The 23,285-nt window shown below is 32.8% G+C and overlaps 1 protein-coding gene across 17 annotated transcripts in view; it reads left to right on the plus strand.

Annotated features, from left to right (window-relative positions):
• RFX3 (regulatory factor X3) overlaps positions 1 to 23,285 on the plus strand; it is a 275,282-nt gene that overhangs the window by 17,122 nt on the left and 234,875 nt on the right. For 3 of the 17 annotated variants that reach the window (XM_037491495.2, XM_037491502.2, XM_037491503.2), the window contains exons 2-4: positions 9,172 to 9,243; positions 14,303 to 14,370; positions 16,558 to 16,618. The exons of 2 other annotated variants lie outside the window; for them this stretch is intronic. In XM_037491495.2, the coding sequence (XP_037347392.1) occupies positions 9,225 to 9,243; positions 14,303 to 14,370; positions 16,558 to 16,618 (148 nt within the window). In that variant the 5' untranslated portion in view covers positions 9,172 to 9,224. 12 more of the 17 variants (XM_037491496.2, XM_037491497.2, XM_037491517.2 and 9 more) reach the window with 12 other exon arrangements.

Raw genomic sequence — 23,285 nt, forward strand, 5'->3', positions numbered from 1 at the left:
TTCTTTCTTCCATACCTTGGTTCTCATTCTTTATTCTACGTGTAATGCATTTCCCACATTTATCTCTCCTATGGCTTGACTTTGATAGAGTTGGTCCCTAACTTAGTGGATATACTTCTAATGAATTTCTTATTAACCTTGCTACTGATTGGCAGTTGTGTTTTATGTTTTTGTTTGTATATGTTTGCGCTTTCCAAATTGTTTTATTAGCTTCCTGAGGGCAGACTACACAATTGGTAATTTTAATTCTGCCCAAAACGCAATGTCCTTTCATAGTAGAAGCAATCAATGAGTAATTATTGAATAAGGCTCATACTGTTTATGGCTAATTAAATTATAGAAAACATATTTAACTATTTTATACTTTAGGCTAGCCCTGATTTTATTATAACCATTAGAGCAATGCTATTCTGTTATTCTAAATAGATTTATTTGCACTCCTTTTTCTAAAAATGTTTTTAATGAATTTATAGTATATGGATTTCTTCAAATGTCACTCATATAGCAGCTAGTAGATTTGGGTTGACTTTAGTCAATTGACTTTAGTCAATTAGTCAAGGCCTTTTTTCCTCTTACTTTCCCATTTTTTTCTTTTTCTTTTTTTTATCATTTTACTTTTTCAAATGACATTTTGTTGCCTGTGTGAATCTTGAATTCATATGAATCTTGTATACACACACACACACACACACACACACACACACACACTGAGCACACACACATGCTGTGTATGCAATTCAATTGCTTGGGATTTTCTTATTTTCTGAATAGACTAATTTCTTAGTTTCAGGCAGTAGAAGAATACCCTTTAGAATCTAGTGCCTTCTTCCTAGTTTCTCATTGTAGGATGTGGGGATTCCTAGTGCTGCTTTCTATGGGAGTGACATGTGAAGTCCTCATAAGGATTTTACTTTAGGGGGTGCTACTTTGAATACCTCATACTTCTTGAGTTTCTCCTTATGCTACCTAACTTTGCTGTTACTTCTGGAATGTCAAAGTGTATATTCAGAGCTTGAGTTACATGGTTAGGTCAGGGTGACTGATGGTGTCAGAATGCAGTTAATACGGTAGTCAGATGTTGGATTTGTGATATTCAACTGAGGGCTCAATGTGGAAAGGTAGAGTTATCTGCTTTTATTTCTAAAAAACCTTTGTATTTTTATATGAAGCTCTCATAAACCTATCCAGCTTCTTTTAATCAGTGTATTTTCATCCTGTACTGTCTTTTGAAGTGATGAGTTGAGTGAATTTACTATCATCCTAATCTCTTTCCAGACTCAGGTTCCCTTCAGTTTTAGAATCAGTTTTGGTACACAAATTCAATTTCACTCTTTATATTCATTCATTTATTGAACACATGTTGGCACATTATGCGGGAAAAGCAGTGAACAAAACTCCCTTGAGGAGTTTATATTCAAATGGTTGGTGATGAGGGACAGAGAAAAGACATGAGTAGTATTAATAGATGTTCACAAATGTTATAGATAAAAATAAAAAAAAAAAGAGATGGTAAGTGATGTGGGTAGAGGAAGTTGTAATTTTAAATAGGATGATTAGGAAGATTTTACAGAGAAGGTTACATTAGAACAAATCCTGAGTGAGGTAACTTTTGTATATTTCTTCAAATGTGGTTTTAAATATTATTTGTAGTATTGATGCTTTGATTGATGCTAATCTTCTTTCTGTACTGAAGAGTCCTAATTGTTTGCATCTGTCCTTACATAATACCTTTCTTTCTGCCTTTATTTTTGCCACCTTTTATATGCCTTTTTCTGAATATACAGTCTTTTCATTTAATATATTTGAGGTGACAAGCTATGCTTTTCTATTAGGAAACAGATTAAGAACCTCTTTCAAAACATTTTTAGGGGGTGAGAGAGGATGAAAGGATAAGGGATGTTAACTATCACTAAAATATATCATGAAAATCAAAATCCTGCTAGTTTGGTTTGTTGTTTACCCTCAGTTTGCTTATATGGATAATTTAAACTGGAGAAAGAGTCTGCATATGATGGAATCTGTGAGCAAATGATGTTAGGGTCTTTGAAGTAGTGCAACTAGACTGTCATTGTTTATATAATTTAAATATAATTATATAGTCATCTTTAATCATGAATTTATGAACTGAATTTATGTATTTTGTGTATGCAAAAAGACATAAATGAGATGTTATTTAGATAAATAAAAGTTACTAATGGAGGGAAATTGTCCTGAATTCTGTTATTTTGACAAATAGATTGTCATGCTGATATTTTTAGAATGAGATTTTCAGTGTACTAATGTCAAAATTACATTTTCCATTTCAATTCAGTGTTAAATATTCAGCATTATATGCCTGTCATCCATTATAAAATGTAAAGTTTGACAGTATTTTAAGCTATTATACTATATTGGAATACTTTAAAAATTGTCTTTTTTTTTAAACATATTTAAGCTAAGGAAGTAGAAATTGCTGTGAAATTTTAAACAAACAAAACAACCTTTCTCAACTTAAAAAATTATATATACAACATTTATTTCTCTCCTTTAAAAGCCTGGTTAAATACCCAGGCGAGTTCTACCTGAAGTGAGTCAGATGTGTCCACATTTTAGCAATCTGTAGGCCAGAGTTTATTGAAATTGAATACCTGATATTGAGTACATTTTTCTGTCACTAAAATGTAAATAAAAAAACCAAGGAAGCCAGATTTAGTATCATCATTTTCTTATACCACCACTATGTTTATGACAAAAATAATGTGAGTTACGGAAGACTTGGAGCAAGAAGTCTTCTCAAAATCTCCCCCCCCCCCACCATTTCTATTGAGGAAAAATTTAAACATTTATGAAAATAGAGGTCTATGATGAAATAATGAAGTGAGCTCCCTTGTGTCCTTCACCCTGTTTTAATAGTTTGCAGCATGTGCTTATTTCAGGCACCCAATCACTCCCCACCTACCCTATTAATATTTTCCTCACATTTTACCTGTGGAAAAGAACCAACACACTGAGTCATTTTAGTGCACTCAGATTGCCACTCCATTGCTCTATTTTACTATATTGTGCAATCTTCCCCATGGATGGATTAAAAAAAAATCAAAATACTAAAGGCTAGTTTCCAGACAAATATCCTTTAAGATTTTGAATTATAAACTTCTATATTTCTGGTGTCAGATTTTAAGTTGAAATTAAATGTAATCTTTCAAAATTAGCATAGACTTCACAAAGACAATTTACTAGTGATCTATGAGAAAGTAACATTTATTTCTTTATTAAGAAGGTTTCTTTTATGCTTTCTAAAGATTTTCTGTCAAAAACATTTAGGCAGTATTTATCTGTCACTTTTTAGCAATGACAATATAATGTAACAAGTTTATGGAGTGAAATTGTCCCTTGGATTTATAGAACATACTTCAGGATGCCTTTTTTGGTATCCTCAGTTTGCATTCTTAAAAAAAAATTTGATTCAGTGCCTTTTTTCAAGTTATTAAATGTATATAAAAATGATATATAGTAGTCATTAAAAATTGAAGTAGTTTTTAAGAGGCTTTAAAATGTGTTTTTCACTGATATTACTCTTCTAATCAAATGTTTGTGTCACATTCCTTTTATAAATTTTAATATTGAAATTCTCTTCCTTTTACATCAACCTTCCTTTGGTCTTGGTTAAATAACTTACAGAAATATTTGGGGAAATGAATTTCTCTCAGGAGGAAGGAGAAATGTTGTATTACAGGTTCTCTTTATAATTGGTAAGATATGACTACAGAAACAAATTCTAACCTGTAATTGGTTATTAACTCTAATTAATGTGATATATCAAAGAACCTCTAATTCCTGATAAAAAATTCATGAAATTTACATAAATTCAAAATTTAGTTCTAATCACAACATTTATTGAAGCCCTTACATGTTTTTTAAGAGGTTGGGTATATGGAAATGAAGCAAATAGGATAAGGTATTGCAAGTCCAAGAAAACTGTAATTAGCAAAATAAGAAAAAAAATTTCATGGGTGATTATGTTTTCCTCTATATAATCCCATGGTTTCTTTTAAGAATGCCAGCTTTACAATTATTGCAGCTTTGTAACTTAGAAGACACAGGAATGTCAGGAAACCAGAAGTCTTTTCCAGTGATACTTACAATATGGCATATCCATCCCAATTGTAACTATTTCATTATTTATTTTTGCCCCATTGCCTTAATAGTGACAGACTGCATCCTAAGTATTAATGTAGCCAATTTAAAGCTTTGATTATTTTAACTCAGATTCTTCTAGCTTTCTTTAATACACTTGACTAGTAGTTGATCCAATATTAAATGACTGCTGTAGAAGTCAAAAAGTTTGCCTAACGCATATATGTCTTGTGAATGGTATGTATGCTCTTAAGTAGAATCTGACTTTAATAACTTTATTGACTGTCATGGTGTGTATGTGTAGTGTGTGTTTTAATATTTTGTTCTCATTTGGAAAATAAATTTTACTTTTAAGCAGGTTTTCATATACTAGGGCCTCAACTTTGGAATTAAGTTAAATTTTTCTTTATCATAAGTAATATTTGGGAAGTGGTCAGATTGCTTCTTTGTATAATTAGGTTGACTCTTCAGTTACTAATTACTTGGTTTTTACATCATAAATATTACTGACATCACTGCATCTTTTAAGAACATTTTTGAGTTATTGCATCTCTTATGAAATAGGATTGATCAAGGAAAATAAAACTAATGAATATAAAGTTTTCATATTTGTTTTCATCTCATCTATAAAATGGATCCTCATTTTTCTTTTTGCAAATTATTTTTTAATTATTCTCTTAAAAGCATTCTTATCTTTCTTTCTCATCCTTTCTTTTCCTTTTTCCTATTTGTTCTGTTCTGCTCACTGTAGCTTTATTTACAGGCTGTTTTAGTTCTAAACCTTAGTCAAACTATTCTTTGCTTCAGTTTCAGTTCTTTGGTCAGATGTTGCCCTTTTCACTCTCAGCCTGCTTTATTTCTCCTTTTTTCTCTATTTTGGACAGTCCTGCATTCCTTTGCTGTTTCTTGGAACTTTTAGAAATACTTTTCTTTAGTTTTTGCTCTTCTGTGGTAGGTATTAAGAAATTATAAAAACCATTGAAGAACAGATATTCATAGATTTTCAAAAAAGAATAAGGTAGTACTTAAGGTAGCACTAAAATGTGCTTCTAGTGCAGAGTAGTTATATAGAAGTACTAAGTGTTGTCGTGAATATAAAGAAAATGTTGCCTGGTTTTATTTTTTTTTAATTTTTAAAAATTTTTTTAGATTTTTTTTTTAAAAGATTTATTTATTTTTACTAGCTCTGGGGTACAGCCAGAGGCGCAGGAGGTTGAGAGAATTCGCCAGACACAGAGCAGGGAGCAGAACAGGCGGAAGGACTGAAGTACACTGCTGAGGGGAGCAGTGGGCGCGACAGAAGAGATCTGCAGCACCATGTGGGAATCTCCCTGGCTGGCCGGGATGGAACCGGCGCTGCATTCAGTTTTTCTAACTTGATGACGTCTAGGTTCTTAGGTTTAATTTATTTTTCTGTTATTGCAATTTATATATGTGCTATAGATTTTTTTCTTTTAATCAAAGTTGAAGGTATTTAATACTGCCTTTTTTCCCCCCTGAATTTTTCTCAATTCACATTTCCATTATAATCTTTTAGGGGACTATCTGGAAATAGAAACTTCAGGATAGTAGGTGGTATAATTGAAATGTAGATCATAATCTGTCCTTTGTTTGTTTTACCAAATTAGTTAGGGATTCTGAGGATACATTTTGAATATTTGTGTATGTTTAGCATTTTGTCCCTTTGTTAGAAATCTTTCAGTGTGACTTGTTTTTAATAGGATGTGTCTTGAATTGTGGGCCAATCACTCTTGAAAAGTATTAAGCCCTTTAAACACACTGGTCAGACCCATAGAAGGAAGCCTACAGGTTTATTAGCACTCCTTAGCCTGAAAGCACAGCATACCCTTCTAGGTTGCACAGCAACAGACTCCTAGCAACCATAATAGATTGAATTTCTAAGAGTGACCAAGCCGGATGTAATAATAAAGCAAGAGGTACAAACAGTTGTCATGGTTTTCTTTTCAGTGTAAGCTAGTTTGATTTAAGCTTAGCCTTTCAAAAATGGGCAAAGTTCTTGTAATACTACTGCTATTTGTACATTGGGTTTCTGGTATTAAAACAGCAATAATAGTACCAGGTTTTAAAAGTTATTGGTTGAAAACAGTGTGCTTTTGAAATAAAGCAAAACAAAAAGGGTAAAAAGATTAATATATGAAGAAGTTTTCAGGAAGTATTTTTTTTAGTTTACTTTTTATCATAAATTTAAAATTGAATTACAGCAAAGTAATCATAAAGTATGTGCTTTTTGAAAATAAAAATCATTATTTGTGCTTTATTCCATTGGAAAACCCAGGTATACAGCTTAAGTGGATATTTACATAATACTGATAATTTAATAAATTTTTACAACTTGTCAAGAAAATGCCATTTGTACTATATATAAATGATATATTTGAAATTATGAACTAATGACTAATGGAACAGAATTTATTAAAGAAAGACAAACTAGTAAGATATACAGTACAGTGATAGTAAGTCTGATATTTCTGAAGGTATAATTTTATGCTGTAACTTTGTCAACATTTCTTCTGTGTATCCTTTCATCTGTATTTTCTTACATAGCCAAGAAAAAGAGATTAATGTAGATACATTTGCAACTTTGAAACTGGATGCCTCCATCAAAAGAAACAGATCCTCATATAGCTGCTGGAATTGGGAGTAGAACTACAGCCTTTGACAGCAATAAGCTGTAAATATACACACATGCTAATACCCTTGATTCGTTCATCTTTTGTGTCAGCATTTGGAAAAGATTGTTAAAGTGGCAGTTACAGTAAAGACTGGCAATTACAGTAAAGAGCAGAAATTAGGTATTTGTGACCTATTATATTTCATTAAAAGACTTCCTTATTAAAATGGCACTGCTTACTCTGATTACTTGACAGCTGCCCTAAACAGATTAGAAAATACACAGCTTTAGCTAAAGGTAAAATCAACCTCTTAAGCAAGCACACGGCACAGAACAAGTACATGGCTCAGTATAAACTATTTTTTAAACAATAAATTTGCTTTAGGTAGATGTATTTGTCAATGATTTAGTGGCATGCTCTTTTGTATTTCTATAATATTAACCCAGAGTGGCATTTTCTTATTGAGATATTTTAATACAACCATCTAATCTACTAGCTTCTTATTAGAAGGTTTTATTATGTGATGGTGTAGATCCAGGGATCAGTGGCATCACCATAGGAGACTGTTCCTGGTAACTGATGAATTATTACACCAGTTCAACATAAATACTACCTTTACAAAGTAGAATTTAAACTTTTAGAAGTTTCATTGTTAGTTGATTAATTTCTCTAATTTTAATGTTCTTTACCCCTTAATAAATTAGTAGAGCCACTGTGTATTTAATTTTTGCATTTTTGTAATACTTTCATGACATCGAGTTGTATGCTTTTCTAGAGAAAAATTATTATGTGACTCTTGTTACCTTTAATGATATTATGAAGTTTTACTGCTGTTTGCTTTGTCCTATCTAGATTTTACTTAGTGACTGGATAGTACTTTGTGGGACAATCATGCATCTCAGTTATTATGAATTGTGGTATAGCAGTTAAGTCTCTGCCCTACTACACATTTTAACAATTCATTACTTTGTCCCTATCTTCTACATCATGAAATATGGATATGCACACTAGTTCAGTCTATGAGTATGAAATTGATGCTTACTCTTGAAGGCACAAACACAGTCTCTGTATGATAGATTTATGGGAAGATTACCTCCCTCAACTAGTCTTGAATATACATTTTTGTCACAACTGTCACAATATTACGAGAAGGCTGCAAGAGTGCTTGTATAAAACTAAAATTTCCATGAGGACCTAAACTATGCTATATGAGACACTCTTAATTCCACATACACAAATATCCATGTCTTTAGCTTAAGAAAGTAAAAATATATATTGCATGAGGTCTATCAGCTTGCAGAATTGTTAGGGGAAGATGTGAGTTCTAGTCTTTTGAATAAAATCGACCTGAATTCAAATTATGACCTTGTCATCTGATAGGTAATTGTCCTTAAATTCCTTAACTCGGATTTATTTTTTGTAAATATGGGGTTATTACCTATTTAAAGAGGTTATAAAATGAAGATGCAGTGAAATATAAAATTGAGGTATGTAGAGAACTTAGTTAAATAAGTCTAGCATTAGCACCCAAATTGTGGTATTGTCATTGTCATCTTTCTATCTTAACTCCTTGTGGTAAGATATGATGGTGTTTTGCAGGAGAAGGTGGCAGTTCAGAATAGCAATATGACTGTATATAATCTGAAGCAATTCTTTTCCAAGAGTGATATTATGTACTATATGTTTGATTTTTCATTATTGGTCAGTGGTTTTATTCACAGATTCAAATCTTGGGGTAGATTCTTTAATGATTATAAAAGTAAAAAAAAAAACACAAGAGAATGATATGAAGATAATCTACTTTATAAAACATGTTGCAGATTATAAAAGTTACAAAAACAGTGCTTGATAGGAAAAACGTGCACTAATAGATGAAATACTACCTTAACAAAGGGGAGAATTGAAAGAATAAGACAAGTTAGTAAGTATGTACAGTGAACCTTGTATTATTTAACTATTTAGCCTCTTTCCAGATTTTTCTTTTACCTAAAAAATTATAAGAACAGAGATGAATAAAGTACGCAGTCTTGTTGGTAACCTCTCATTGGTAACATAAGGAAATTGAAAATGAGTATCAGTAGCTTATGTTAAGAAGGCAACAGAGTCCTATAAAAATTTGATGACCTTTGGTGCTTTTGGGCCTACTCCTTAAGAAATGTTCATTGTCCATCATTGATATACAAAGTGTGATTTAAATTTTAATAATAATGTGTTTTGCTAAAAGGGCCATAAAGGAATTTAATTTGATGAGCAAATAGTATTTGCAAGAGAATAGAAGTTGTTTGAAGTACAGTGGTTTGAAGTAGCTAGTGCTGCTAAATTGGTAGGCAATAGCTATCCTATTTTAGTTCTTTGGAGAAGGTAATTTCAGGGAAAGGAAGAAGTATCTAACACATGCTTAATATTGCCTTGATATTTTCAGAGTGAGACTACTAGCCTCAGATGATACGTAGAGCCCAGGGAAAGTAGCATTCAATGTTCTACAGTCTTTCAGGTAAAACACTGTTACTTGCCTGCAAATTTTAAATTACTGAATTGTTCCTTGAGTACAACTTATGTACTTATATTGTTTATCTGTTTAATGACATCAGTTTAAAGGATTAAATATTGCCAAAAACATTAAATTGGGAAATTTAAAATTTCATAGTTTAATGAAATACAGTTCTAATGTAAGTCATTTTTTTACAGCAATGAATAGTAACTGGCTTATCATCTTATATATACGGTACAGTTGTCCCTGTAACAAATAACAAATGTAGAACATAATTATACCTTTTATGCTTAATTGAATATTTTTGTCTTGCTTAGTTGAGATTCATATATTAACTTCATTGGTCTCTCTGCATAGAATTTTTTCTCTGAAAAATGAAATTTTTACTAAATAGTTACCTTTTTCCCCTTGATAATTCTTAGCACTTTGATTCAAATGGGAGAAAATATAATATATATGCATACCAACTTGTGTGTGTGTGTGTGTGTGTATGTAAACACACATAAAATAGCTTAAATGTTTCAATGTAAAGTTGTAATTCTTCATATTGAGAAGATTGCTAACTGAGAAAAACTAAACTATCAAGTTAGTCCAAACTGTCACAATTCATAGTCTTTCCACACCAAAGTCTATGCGGACTGTATACTGTATATAAATGCTATTTAAGGCATAAATGGTCACCAGCCTATGAGACCTTCCCCATTTCAGTTGTCTGTGGGAGGACACATTTTCTTCATACATTGCAATCAAAATAACATATTAAGTATAGAAGTAGATGTGTCAGTTGTCTTAAACAAGAAGTTTATAAAAATATCAATGCCATTCTTATTAAATCATTTTTGTTTTGGAAAATTTAGATATATTTTATAATGGAAATTTTTGTTGGCATGCCATGGTTTTGTTATTTCATATTTAAATTAATGTTTATTGCTATTTCTTATTTTCTGGTGATGATTATGGATAGATGTAATTAATGATGTACTGAAGCTTGTTCTGACAACCTTGAAAAGGCCAGTGTTGTTCATCCCTTTTTAACTCAGCTTTCAGGTATCACATTGCTAGCTTGAAATCAGCAATGTCGGAAGTATTTACACCATGTAAATGATGAGAAACTACAAATCTGGCTTCTTTTTTTTGTGAGAGATGTGAAGGAAGAGTGAGAACTTGCTGTTAAACATTTGCCAGTACATGACTAGATGTAATATACATAAACAAAGGATATTTGGGGTTCTCAAAAATTTTGATATCTAAATGGGTTTCAGGACCCAATATTCTGCTTATTATAAAATAATTGCTGCTATTTAATATGCTATGCAAAATTTATCAAAGTCTTTGCTAATATATGATCAGGGCATATATTCAGCCATATGCTTTATCTTTAGAGCCACTTCAGGTCTCGCCAGTAGTGCCTTTTGACAAGATTAACTATGAAGTAATTTGAAGTCAAACGGTATATCCTATATTGTATGGTTCTCACCATGCTAAATGCATAGGTTAATAACTTGTTGATTGATTAGACACTGTCAGTATTATGGGATATAACTGGAAAAAAAAACAATTCTGTATTTGAGTAGTTAGGAAATTGTTTAGGGTAGAACTAAGGCATGATATGAATCATGACGGTTGTTTGAGAGGTCTATTGGTTGTAAGGAAAGAAATAAGCACATGATAGAAGTAGAGGCAGGTATGACTTTGGTGTGAAGATTTTGAAGCATATTGGAAAAATGAAGCAGATGCAGTGGAAATGAAAATCAGGATAAGGATTTGGAACTTGACCTATAGAGCATAGCCAACCAGTGTATATTTTTTAAAGTGGATCAGATGTGAAGATGAAAGTGATCCTTTAGGGAGATTAAACTGGCAGATCTTTGTAGAATAGCTCAGAGTGCATCTGAAGACCACTAAATCACTCAATCATTTGAAAGGAAGTGTAGAATAAAGAATGTGGACTTCTATTTCATAAGATCTGGGTTAGACTCCTTTTTCTGCTACTCTGTTACCTTCAATTTATGGATAATATTGTAGATAACTAGCTAGTTGGGTTATAACTATCACACCTATAACTAGGTTCCTTTCCTAGGATTAGATACCAGTTATTGTGATTAGATACCTAGATTAGATACCAGTTATTGTGCTATGACCCGTAGTGAGATATTTTATAACTACAACAGCTGGTGTTATAATAGCCAACCATTATTTGGTTGGCTATAAAAATTGGCACTTGGGAACCATCAGTGGAAATAGGATATAGAAATCAGACCCATCCTTAACTCGAATGGGTATAAGAAGACCCAGAGGGCCTCCCCTGGTGGCCCAGGGGTTGAGCGCTGGGCTGCGAAGCTGCCTGCAGCCTCTGCAGCGTCGGTTCGATCCCCAGCCACCAGTGAGGGTCCCACATGGCGCACAGACCTCTCCTGTTGCGCCTGCTGCTCCCCTCAGCAGTGTATTTCATCAGTCTGCCTGTTCTATTCCCCGCTCTGGCTCTGGTGAATTCTCTCACCCTCCTGCGCTTCTGACTGTATCCAGTGCTTGTATAAATAAATACATAAATAAATCTTAAAAAAAAAAAAAAAAGAAGACGACCCAGAGACGCTCACTCATTATGTTTCTACATATTTAAGTGTTGCAAGTCATCTTTTAATTAAAATATGCTCTCACCACCTAATTTGACAAACATAGCTATATAACAAGATGAGTGACTTTAGAATTCTGAGATTTTTCAAAAGTTCTGTTCTAGAAAGTAGTTGGCAAGGGGACAACTTGCCCTCTGTCACCTTGCTCCTGTCTTGCAGTAGGCCTCCTTTTCTCCATGTTTTAGACTCTTTGCCATAACAAGCCCACACACCCACTCCCCAGGCAACCTTACTCCATTCCTTGATTACCCCTTAGGCCACTTAGAGATGGGTATACCTACATCATTACCTGCCCAGCAAACAATAATCCAGGGCCCTGCAAGGGGATTTTGGGCTAGGGAATGTCCGGAGGTAGAGTCCAAAGGAGAGAGCATAGCACTGGACCAGAGCAGATTTTCTAAAGTGCAAGGACAAGATCCTTCTGCCTAGGTCTCAGGGTGGTGATGGAAGGTATTGTTTGACATGGGTGACAAATCAGCTGGACTTGTTTATTACTATTAGTTGTGGAGTATGAGTACATGAAAGTGAGAAAAGGTGAATCATCACTCGGTTCCAGGGGAATTATAAAGCCACTGAAAGGACAGTGTTTGATAGCATATGTAGTAGAACCTGATTATGTTTTGCTCACCATTGTATTCTGTAGCACCTAATCAGCTTCTAGCATGCTTCCAAGTATGATGTAAATAAATGTTGAAGGGCAAGATGAAAATATTGTGATAAGCTGTTCCAGAGATGAGAAGAAAATAATTGTGGAATAGAGAAAAATTCAAGGAAAACAAATTGCTTTGGGGCAGCTTTGAGGGAGAGAGCATTGCCTGTGATTGGCAGAGCAGTGTGTAAGTTACTAGTAGGGTACTGTATATATTTAATGTTTTTATGTGAGGTACTTAACATAGTCACTATTCTTATGTGAATAATTGAATGTTACATCACACAGGCTTTAAGAAATGAATTGGATTTTAAGGTCAAAGTGATAAGCAGCAATGACAAATTTGTATCCTCAGTGAACTAGTATGGTAGTTCAGAAACTTATAATAAATCCAAATGAAGAGAGCCTGTGCATTTGTGCTGACAACAGAAAGATGTGTTCAAAATAGATATTTTACTTGTAACCTGTTTGGAGAGGAGGAAAGGACATGGGACTGTAGATTAGCTTGAATTTTTACCTTGATATTAAGTTAGATATAGGAGATGGTAGTGAAGGTAGTTGGATAAAGAATTAGTGTTAAGGAAGGGGTAGGATTATCTTAGAAACATATGCTCAAAGTTGTTACGTAGTACTGTATGGCTACTTATTTTATACATACAGTAATCCCTCAGCACAAAATATCCTGTATTTTTTAAAGACAATACAGTAACAGGAAAATCTGATAATGGAGTTAAAATTACCAAGTCCTATTTGAGAGCTCTGGTGTGTTAATTAGTATAGATTATTGCATTTTTGCTGTATCTGACTTTAATCACCTAAATACACAGCAAACATCTGTGATTATTTTAGTGACGCTTGTCTTGTCTTGTTCAAGTAACCCCAAATATGTGTATTTAAACTGCCCCTGTTCATATATACTCAGCTGTGCCTGTTTACTTTGTTATTTTTCTAAGTTTAATGGACCAGTGTAAAAACTTATGGCAACTGCTACTTAATGTCATCTTTAAGGGAAAAAGAAAGCTAAATCATGCTAGGTAGCTATGAAGATGTTGAGAGTTGACTAAATGATCAAATGTGCTCTGTACTAAGTTGATCAAAAAAAGATATGAATGTGCATAAATGAATATCCTTAAATACATGTTGTATGTCATTGTTACCCTAAATATACCATAATAGCCAATAAAAATCATTTGTTTGAAAGGAACACTGTGTTCTCTTCTGAATCAAAGATTTCTTTTTAAAATATCTATAAAGTGGAATAATCATGTGTAGTTGCTTAACTTCACAAACTTTTTGTCCCTTTATGCATTGTATTTATCTGTTTATTTTAAAGAAACATTATTATTAAGGAGTGAGCAGAATTAGCTGCTAATCCATTCTCTCTTTTGCTTTTTATATGCAAGAAGTGAGCAGTCTGTTTTGCAGGATTGTTTAGTCTTCACAATTTAAAACTATAGATTATTCCACAGAATCTTCTTCTTTCCCCCCACCTCACTTATATTTTTTCTGATTATTTGTAAAATGTATTTATTCTTTGAATTCTAATTATTTGAAAAATAAAAGTTCTCCCTGTAAAATTAAAAAGGGTTTTTTTTTTTTCTGGCTAAATAGGAAACTTTAAAAAACATAGATTCAGTCATACAAAGAAATGTTTAAAAAAATTCAATTATATGGCAATATTTATCCAAAAATAAATCATTTAAAATAATTACATAACTTCTAAATATTAAAAAGTTCATTTTTAATGTTAACCTAATTCTTCTTGCTTTTAATATTTTAGGCCACTTGGTCATTCTGGCATTTTATGGTAGCGAGTACATTGAGTTTGGCTCATGGAATGAATATGAGGTAATCAATCACATGTTCTCTATAAATGATGAACTGTATATATACAAAATATAGAGTACTTTAATATGTCAAATATGGGATTTTTTTCCAGCAGGTTTTTATATATGTAAGATTTTAACATAAGTTTTTCCTTTCTTTATGGTTGGCAATAGATAATATAGTAAGGAAGTTTCTTTTCCTACTTGTATATTTTTATTTTTATAGTATTAGACCTTTTCTTCATGTTGTTTTGCTACAGTTAATATTATTAAATCCTCATTCTACCCATTTCCCCAACTAACTCCAGGTAGGATCAAAAGAAATGGTTAGCAGTTTATGAGGAAATAGTAAGAAAAATCAGTTTCACTATAATGTGACAGTTTCACTATAATGTGAACTTTCTGGGCATTATTGGGTAATTTAATGAGAACACAAATATGAGACTCTTGTCAGTCTTTTCCTAATCCATTTGATATGTACCCATGTGTGACCTTGAATTATGTTTGGTTTGGCATTCTAAAATGGCAGTAAACAGAGTGTTTATGTGACATGCATTTCCATGATTGTTTCAGAGATTATAAAAAATCAAGCCTTTACTAGAGTAAATTCAAATTAAAGATAGTAAAATATAACTGCTGTCCTTATGAAATCCAGCTAATGTCATAGTAGCATATGGAGGGGATCAGTGGATATTAATTATTTGGTAGAATAATTGGCCAACATACTGCTGATGTCATAATTCTCCGATTCAATAATGGGTTGGTTAGATAGAAGGTGCAGCTGTTTGGTGTAAGAACTTCTACAACAGTACGTTAAAGGAGAGGCCTTCTATTGGCATTGAGAAAGGTGACTAGAGCAGGGGTAAGAGTGGGGTGGGTGATGGGAGGGGCATCAGAGTGACAGTTTCAGAGTCTGAAACTGTATATATGTATATATATGTATATAAATACTGTATATATACATGTGTGCTGTTCATCACCATTGATCTTTGAGATTATATTTGTAGCCAACTTGTTTTCTTACCTTTCCACATGGTGAAATGCAATAGCTATCCCATTCAAGATGATGAAACATTGCTATTTTAATATTTCTTCAGTTGTCCGCATCTATGGCAAAGTAAATGCATAGTCTGCTGGTTAAGAGACTTAATGTAGACCCAAGAGAAATAAGCTGGAGCTATATCCTCCATTTCAAACCTGTGGCTTAATGAAATCCTTTCACAGGGTACACTGAAATCTCCCTATATACATTTTGCAAAGTTTTGTTATTTGTATAAGGTTGCAAAAGAGATATGTTGACTAGCTTTGGGTCTGAGACCTTGGTAACTGATTTATAACAAAAAACTATTCATTTGTACATAAGAGATATAACTCGAGCTATAATAATCTTTATCATAGATATGGATAAAGATGGAATTTAGTACCAACCCAAAAGTTGGTACTAAAGTTCTTTCAGCTTTATATTTCTCAAACCACTTGAGTTAACTATATCAAAAATGAATCATATTTTTTATCCTTATCACTCAGTTTTTATGGTTGAGGGCATCCGATAAAAACATTGTTGAAAGCTCATGAGCCTGGAGAAAAGAGTTTCCATAGTGTACTTCTACTCAAAGTGCTTGAAAATAATGCTACTAAAACAGCCAAGGAGATTTAAAATAAAATAATAACCAACAGACATGTTGGTAGAGTCCTTCCCTTAAGAAAACAGTGGAGAAGAGGAGCTTACCTTGAATGACCCCAGGAAGCAGTAGAGAACTCTTCTATATGTATCTATTCCTTCCTGCATTTTTTCTTTTGATTTGCTTTTTTGGACTGCCTTCCATTATGATAGCATTAAATTCTTTGTTATATATAAAATAAGGAAGTTGTCTTGAGAAAGGGAGTGGTAAGGAAAGAAAAATATTTGTATTATATTTGTACTCTCATAGTGTAGCATATAGGACAGTGATTATACTTCACTTTATATGTATAGTTGGTAACAACTTACAAAGTTCTTTTGTTCCTAGCATCTTATTTGACTTTTCCCGGCTTGTCAGTTATGTAAGTTAAGGATTGTTTGCATATTATAAAGATGGGGAAACCCACACTAAGAGAGGTTAAGATCACCTTTGAAGTGGAAGTTCTAGCATGTAAACCCAGATCTTACCACTTGTACTCTAGTATTCTTATCCACTCTATTAGTAACTTTCAAATTATATTTTCCAAGCAAAGAAGCAAGGAAGTTCTTCAGGAGCCACCTCAGGAAATGTTGATGGTCTACAGACAAGGTCCTCTTTCTTTTCTATTGGGACTCTGAATAGTATTTTATTAGAACAAAGGGTTTCAGAGCCATTGTTCTGTATTGCTTTACTTTGTGCAAGGACTATAAATTAAAATAGCAAACTGTCTTTTGTTTTTTTGCATTCTAGTAGAAGTGATAATAAAAGTTTTATATATGTCTTTTTCTGTTGGCATTGTGAATTTAGAAACTCTAGTTTCTTCTCATTTTCCTTATTTCTATCACTCTTTGACTAATTTTTACATAATATACAGGATACATAAGTGACTTTACTAAGAGCTTTGATAATTGGTTTTAAAATACTAATGTAGTTTTAAAAATAGAAATATAAAAATTATAAAAACTAATATACATTATACAGTTAACATGTCATGTCTTGATCATAAAGTGACATTAACAATATTAAATATATTGGTTCTTAATCTACTCTCTGTAGATTTATAGGATCTTGAAAATTTTAGGTTATAGTAACATTTATGAGTAAATGTAATAGTGTTTGTGAATGGTGTCTTCATCATATTATAGAATTCTAGAGTCTGATAATAATGATTCCAAAATATGTTTTTACCTTACTAAATAAACCTTATTGTATTATAAAAGTCTCTAAAATTACTTATCTGCAAATAGAAAACAAATCTGAGCAATGCTTTAATAAAAATATGAAATCTAATAATGATTAACAGTTAATCACATGAATTCAGTAGTAACTGTTTAGACTCAATTCTGAACTGATTATATGTCAGCAGTTTTGTACTTTTAAAAATGAGCATGACTCAATATTTTTCTTAAACTTAGTTATTGAGCTCTTAGTTTAGAATGTTTAGCACTCTAAACTAATAATGTTCAATTATCAGTATTTTGTCCACAGTTCATTCTGGGTATGGAACAATAGGTAAGATGCTAAAAAGAGCTGCAAAAGTGGTTATTGATAGGAGGGAAGATTCAAGTAACTTGGAAGTTACTAATTTAGTCTAGGGAAAGATGTTAAAATCTTTTTTCAAGTTTATTTGTATTTCTCTTATTTTTTTGTTATAAACTTTAAGCTAAAATCAACAAAATAGCAAAATGATAGGCATGTTAGAGTCTTAACTTGCCACCCTGAAGCCAGACCTATTAAATAGAATAAGGTCAGATTATAGAAAAGGTGATTGTTATTTGTCATAAGAGAGATACTCCCTAAAAGTCTCTTCAACTCCAGAATGGCAATAACCCTGTAACATCCTTTAAGATCAGAATGGTTAGTTATTTAAATATATGCTCTGTCCTTAAAGTCTTTACCAAGGGTCTCCCTGGTGGCGCAGTGGTTGAACGCTGGGCTATGAAGCTGCCCACAGCCTCTGCAGCGCCGGTTCCATTCCCGGCTGCGGGTGAGGGTCCCACTTGGCGTGCAGACCTCTCCTGCCGCCTGCTGCTCCCCTCAGCAGTGTGCTTCATCAGTCTGCCTGTTTTGTTCCCCGCTCTGGCTCTGGTGAATTCTCTCACCCTCCTGCGCTTCTGACTGTACCCAGTGCTTATATAAATAAATAAATAAATAATTCTTTAAAAAAAAAAAAGTCTTTACCAAGCTTAAGCTTCTTTGATTATAATTGTGCTGCTCTTTGCTTAAAAGTATAATGCACTATGTGTATAAATAAACTCTTATAACTAAAAATGGTATGTTTAATTTGTGGAGCTCATTTTATTATTCTTTCAGTTATAAACTAAGATAAAAATTGCAAGTGCATTTTAAATTTGAGATTATAGAAAGCATAAACATACCCTTAATACAAGACAGGAAATTCCATTTTATTTATTTATGTACTTGATAAAAAATATAAAGGAAGCTGACAATTAGTCAACAATGTGAAAATGAAGTGTAATCATTTGTCATAATGGTCTGTGCAAATAATGCCTGGGTTTTTGAAATAGTCAAGCCTGAATTTGAATCATGGTTCACCCAATTATTAACTCAGTATCTTTGCAGACTATGAGGATAGTAAATGTTGCCATGTAGAGTTGTGAAAATTAAATAAAGGATATATGTAAAATAGTTAATCCAGTGCTTAGTACAGAGTTGTGCTTAACAACTGATAGTTTCTTTCATTTACCCTAAAACTCTTAGTTTCTCCAGGAGTTTGAATCAGGAAAACTGATAACATGAAGACCGTAATAGGACAAATTTAACTTTCGTCATTTGGGTGATAGGTCTCTATATACTTCATGCATTTACTATTTAACTTCTCAAATTGTTTTACCTCCTCATGTGGTCAACCAAAACCAAAACCAGTTTTGGTCCTATGTTGAATATGTTGAACAAAAGCTTAAATATCAAATCTACTTTTTCTTTTCTTCCCTAGGAAGAAAGTAGTACAAAGTTGTAAGTAGGAAGCCTCATGTGAAGCAGAAAATAATAAATGTTTTAGATCTTAATTTCTGGGAAACTCCTTTTTGTCAAAGGAAGTAAATGTTTACTAAAGAGTTCAGTGTGACAGATGCTTTGTTTTCGTACAATTACTTTATGATCAATCAAATCTCATTTTGTACATTATTTTGATTAGTATAATTGCCTTAGATTTCCTTCTGACCACTATCTGGCCACTCCTCCTACAGCTAGTGCAAGGCATCTGACTCCTTTAGCGATCTTGCATAGTGTTGTATTTCACTTAATAACTAGCTAAATTTTTATAACAATAAACTTTGCTAAGTGCTACCTGTATGTCATGCACTGCAGTATCTTTAATATACACATACTTATATATACAATATATGCACTTATATATACAGTATACATTTATGTCTATGAGGGAAGTAGGTATTTTAGAGTCATGATCCCTTATATTCACTTGTGAGTTTCAAAAGGCTCTTAAAATCACCAAGTTCCCAAAGTTGGGCAAAACTAATTTAGTTGCAAAACCTGAGCTGAGTTGAGGCAACTTACAGATCTTTATCACATGCTTTGAACATTCATTCATTTAGCTACAGAAATGTTATTGTATGTGATTATGATTTGATTACTAGATCCACTTATCATATTTCTCCTTCCCTCTCTCCCTCCCACCCACCTTCCTCCCACTATTTAAAGTTCAAAAAAAAAAAAATTCTGAGATGTGGCATTTAGTTTAGGTGCTTTAGTTAGCATAGGGAGTTTGTGAACCTATTTCATGATCTCATTTTATAGGTGAGAACTCATGATAAATGATGTTAATTGCCAAGGTTGGAATGGTATATTAAGATGTTATGTAAATTACTCAGCAATGCACGGTAAAGCCAAGTTTAAACTCAAAAGTCTTTGTTCAGAGCCCACCTCTTAAACCACAAGACTATTTTGTCACCCAGTCACCAAGGCAAGATTGAGCTAATTTGGCATCAGGAGTGTGACTTCAGTTGACCCGATTGCTGATCATTACCAGCAGAAGTAGGCATATACCTGGCTAAATCTATACTGTGAGATAATCCTTTTATAATTTGAACATGGGTGTAGAGTGTTATGCTTTTCTAACATTTTAGTTGTAGGGTTTATCTGATTATAGATTCCCATAATTACAATGGAGCCTAACCACAAAGGCCTGTTTGAAGTTGAAGTAGAAATCTCTCTAATTTCTGTCTTGTCACTCATTATTTTACATTATTTGTATCTCACTAAATGTTAGAAATTGCTTGCTCTGATTTTATTCAACAAATATTTAATGCCTACTATGGAATAGGGTAGAAAAACAACGTTGAACAAAAAAATGATAGCCCTTATCTCAAAGGGGGACACTATTGTGAGATAGTATAGTTCTTGGCGTAGTACCCCATGTTGCAGCATGGTTTAGCATCTGTGTACTAAAACAGTGTTAGAACCACTCCCTGCCCTAATCATTGTGACAATCAAAATGGCCCAGGTAGGGGACACAATAGTATATCTGGATGATAGTTAAACTCTCAGTCCTCAGGATAGAAGCTGCCCAACCCCCATTTACTGTTTAAGTTGAATATATGATTTTAAACATTCCTGTTGCTAAAGCACTGGCTTTATTCAAGGTAAATAATGCTGAGAGATCTCAAAGCAAATAACTGCTTATACTCAGGGTGTAGTGGCTAAGCTGAAAAACAGTATCATTTGTGGATAATCTTACCCATGGTTAATTGAGAATTCTCATTATAATGTGTAAATAACAAGCATAAGTTAATAAGCTCCCAAGTTAACATGCCAAGTGATGCTGGATTTTTTTTGAGCTATAGCATCAAGGGCTCGAGGACTGTACAAATGGAAATTATTTCTCGAAGATAATAATGCACTGCACTTATGCCCAGTATATTCTATAATAAACATTTGTTCTTTGTTTTTTTATTTTTTTTAAAGATTTATTTATTTATTTATTTATACAAGCACTGGGTACAGTCAGAAGCGCGGGAGGGTGAGAGAATTCACCAGAGCCAGAGTGGGGAACAGAACAGGCAGACTGACGAAATACACTGCAGAGGGGAGCAGCGGGCAGCAGGAGAGGTCTGGGCGCCATGTGTGACCCACGCCCGGCGACTGGGGATCAAACCGGCACTGCAGATGCTGTGGGCAGCTTCACAGCCCAGCACTCAACTGCTGTGCAACAAGGGGAGGCCCTGTTCTTTGCTTTTTAAAGTGACATAAATTCTAAATAATTTGTGAGTAAAAACAAGTATGAAGTATTTATGATTTTGAATTTGTCATATGAAAGAGCAATAATTTTTCAGCCAGTATTCAGTTTAATTGCTTTTTAATCAGTATTTTATATTAAAAGTAAGAACATTTGAAAGTATGTAAACCTCTGGCTTATGACAGTTGTACATAATTTAAAGGAAAATAACTTTGTTGTACTATGAGTATATCAATGATATCTGCACAGTGTAAAACAATCAGAAAATAAAGAAACATACAAAAAAGAAAGTAACAAAATATTCTGCTTAAAGATTACTACACATCTGCTTAGAACATCGCTGTCATATCTGTTCAGAATTTGTCTCTCAGTGAGTACATGCATACTTTGGTGCTGCTGCTTTTGCCAACACATGTTCACTTTCTCTCCCCAAAACTCAAAAATGTAGTGTCATAAAAATTAGATCGTATGATTTATTTCTTTAACACTCCTATCTAGGACGTCTTTTCACTGTAACAGTGTTTCATTTCTTTTTGTTGGCTTTGTTGAATGTCTCAGTATGAATGTATCAATGTATCTATGTTTTGGTATTATGATTAATTACTATATGTGCGTATTTGTGCAGCTGTCCAGTTATGTTCTTTATATGAATTTTTACGAATGGAATTGATGAGTTAGAAGGCCAGGTACAGTTTTAGTGGCATTTTTTTTTTTTTTTATATCAACTACCAGATTGCTTTCTGGAAAGGTCATGACATTTTATACTTTCCAAAACAGTGCTTTAATGTTTTGTGTCTTCACATGCTCTCTGACACTGGATATGATCAATCTTTATAATTAAAAAAAAAATTGCCAATCTGATAGTTTTAAAAAACTCATTTGGATTTGCATTTATTTGAAATAATAATAATTTTTAAAGTATATTTATTAGGCATTTATATATCTCTTGTTGAGTGCCCATTTATGTCTTCAGGAACACAGGATGGAATCTGACTGTAATTGCCCATTTTTTATTTAGCCTTAGCTATTTTATAATTTCTTGTTTCTGTCATTCATTAATTTCCCTGTTGAGCAGTTTCTTCTTTTCTTCCTCTTCTTCCTTGTTTTAACTTTCCAGATCACTTCAGTGTATAAGAATATGAGCTTTTGTCATTCATACTGCATGTATTTTGCCATTTAATGTTTTCTTTTTTTTGTTTTGTTTTAGAGATGTTTGGTATGTAAATGCATCACTTTCTCTCCCAATCAGTATCCTACATTATAATTTTATCATTATTTACTCATAATGGCTCATTAGATAGATTAAAGATTAGATGTTTAAAAAAATAAAGGTACCTTTCAGATGGGAAACCATCTTACAGATGATGAATTGCTCATTAATTAAATATATTTGCTGAGATAGTTTTAATAACTGCATATACAAATACGGAGTGTGAGTAAGAGATACTTTGATATATTTGAAACTGCCCTTACTTTCAAGCCAGATAGTCACTGGCTTTATTTCTTCTTTGGACAACAAATATTTCTCAATTACCTAATATACATTAGGCATTACTAGCAGATTTCCTACTCATTAACTGTGTGACCATGAGCATGTAACTTAAAGTACTCAATTCCTTGACTCAGTTCATTTGTCAGAGGGATAATACCTATCTTGTTGAGTTACTTTAAGAGTTACAGTTTACCTGAAGTATCAAGCAGCACTTGACATATAATTAGACAATAATAAATCATAGCATTAGTGTTATTATTCTTCATATTAACAAAACAATATAATTTAGGTCATTATTACATATAATGTGGTAATAATTTTGCATTTGTATAATTAACTATGATTATTATAATTTTATTATTAGAGTGGAGCTTAGCTAGGTTGACTATCCTTAGGATCCTGTTAAATAATAGCTCCTTAGATTTGTATAACAATTTAGCTTTCAAAACTCTTTTTCATTTCTTGTCTTATTTGTTCTACACAGTAGTCCTTTAAGATGAGCGTACAGTTTTCCATTTTACAATTGAAAACTGAGGCTTTAGAGAATGATTAATCTTTCCAATGTCATA

The sequence above is a fragment of the Talpa occidentalis genome, unplaced genomic scaffold, assembly GCF_014898055.3.
Source record: "Talpa occidentalis isolate TD23 unplaced genomic scaffold, MPIMG_talOcc4v2.1 talOcc4.7, whole genome shotgun sequence".
NCBI classification, from domain to species: domain Eukaryota; kingdom Metazoa; phylum Chordata; class Mammalia; order Eulipotyphla; family Talpidae; genus Talpa; species Talpa occidentalis.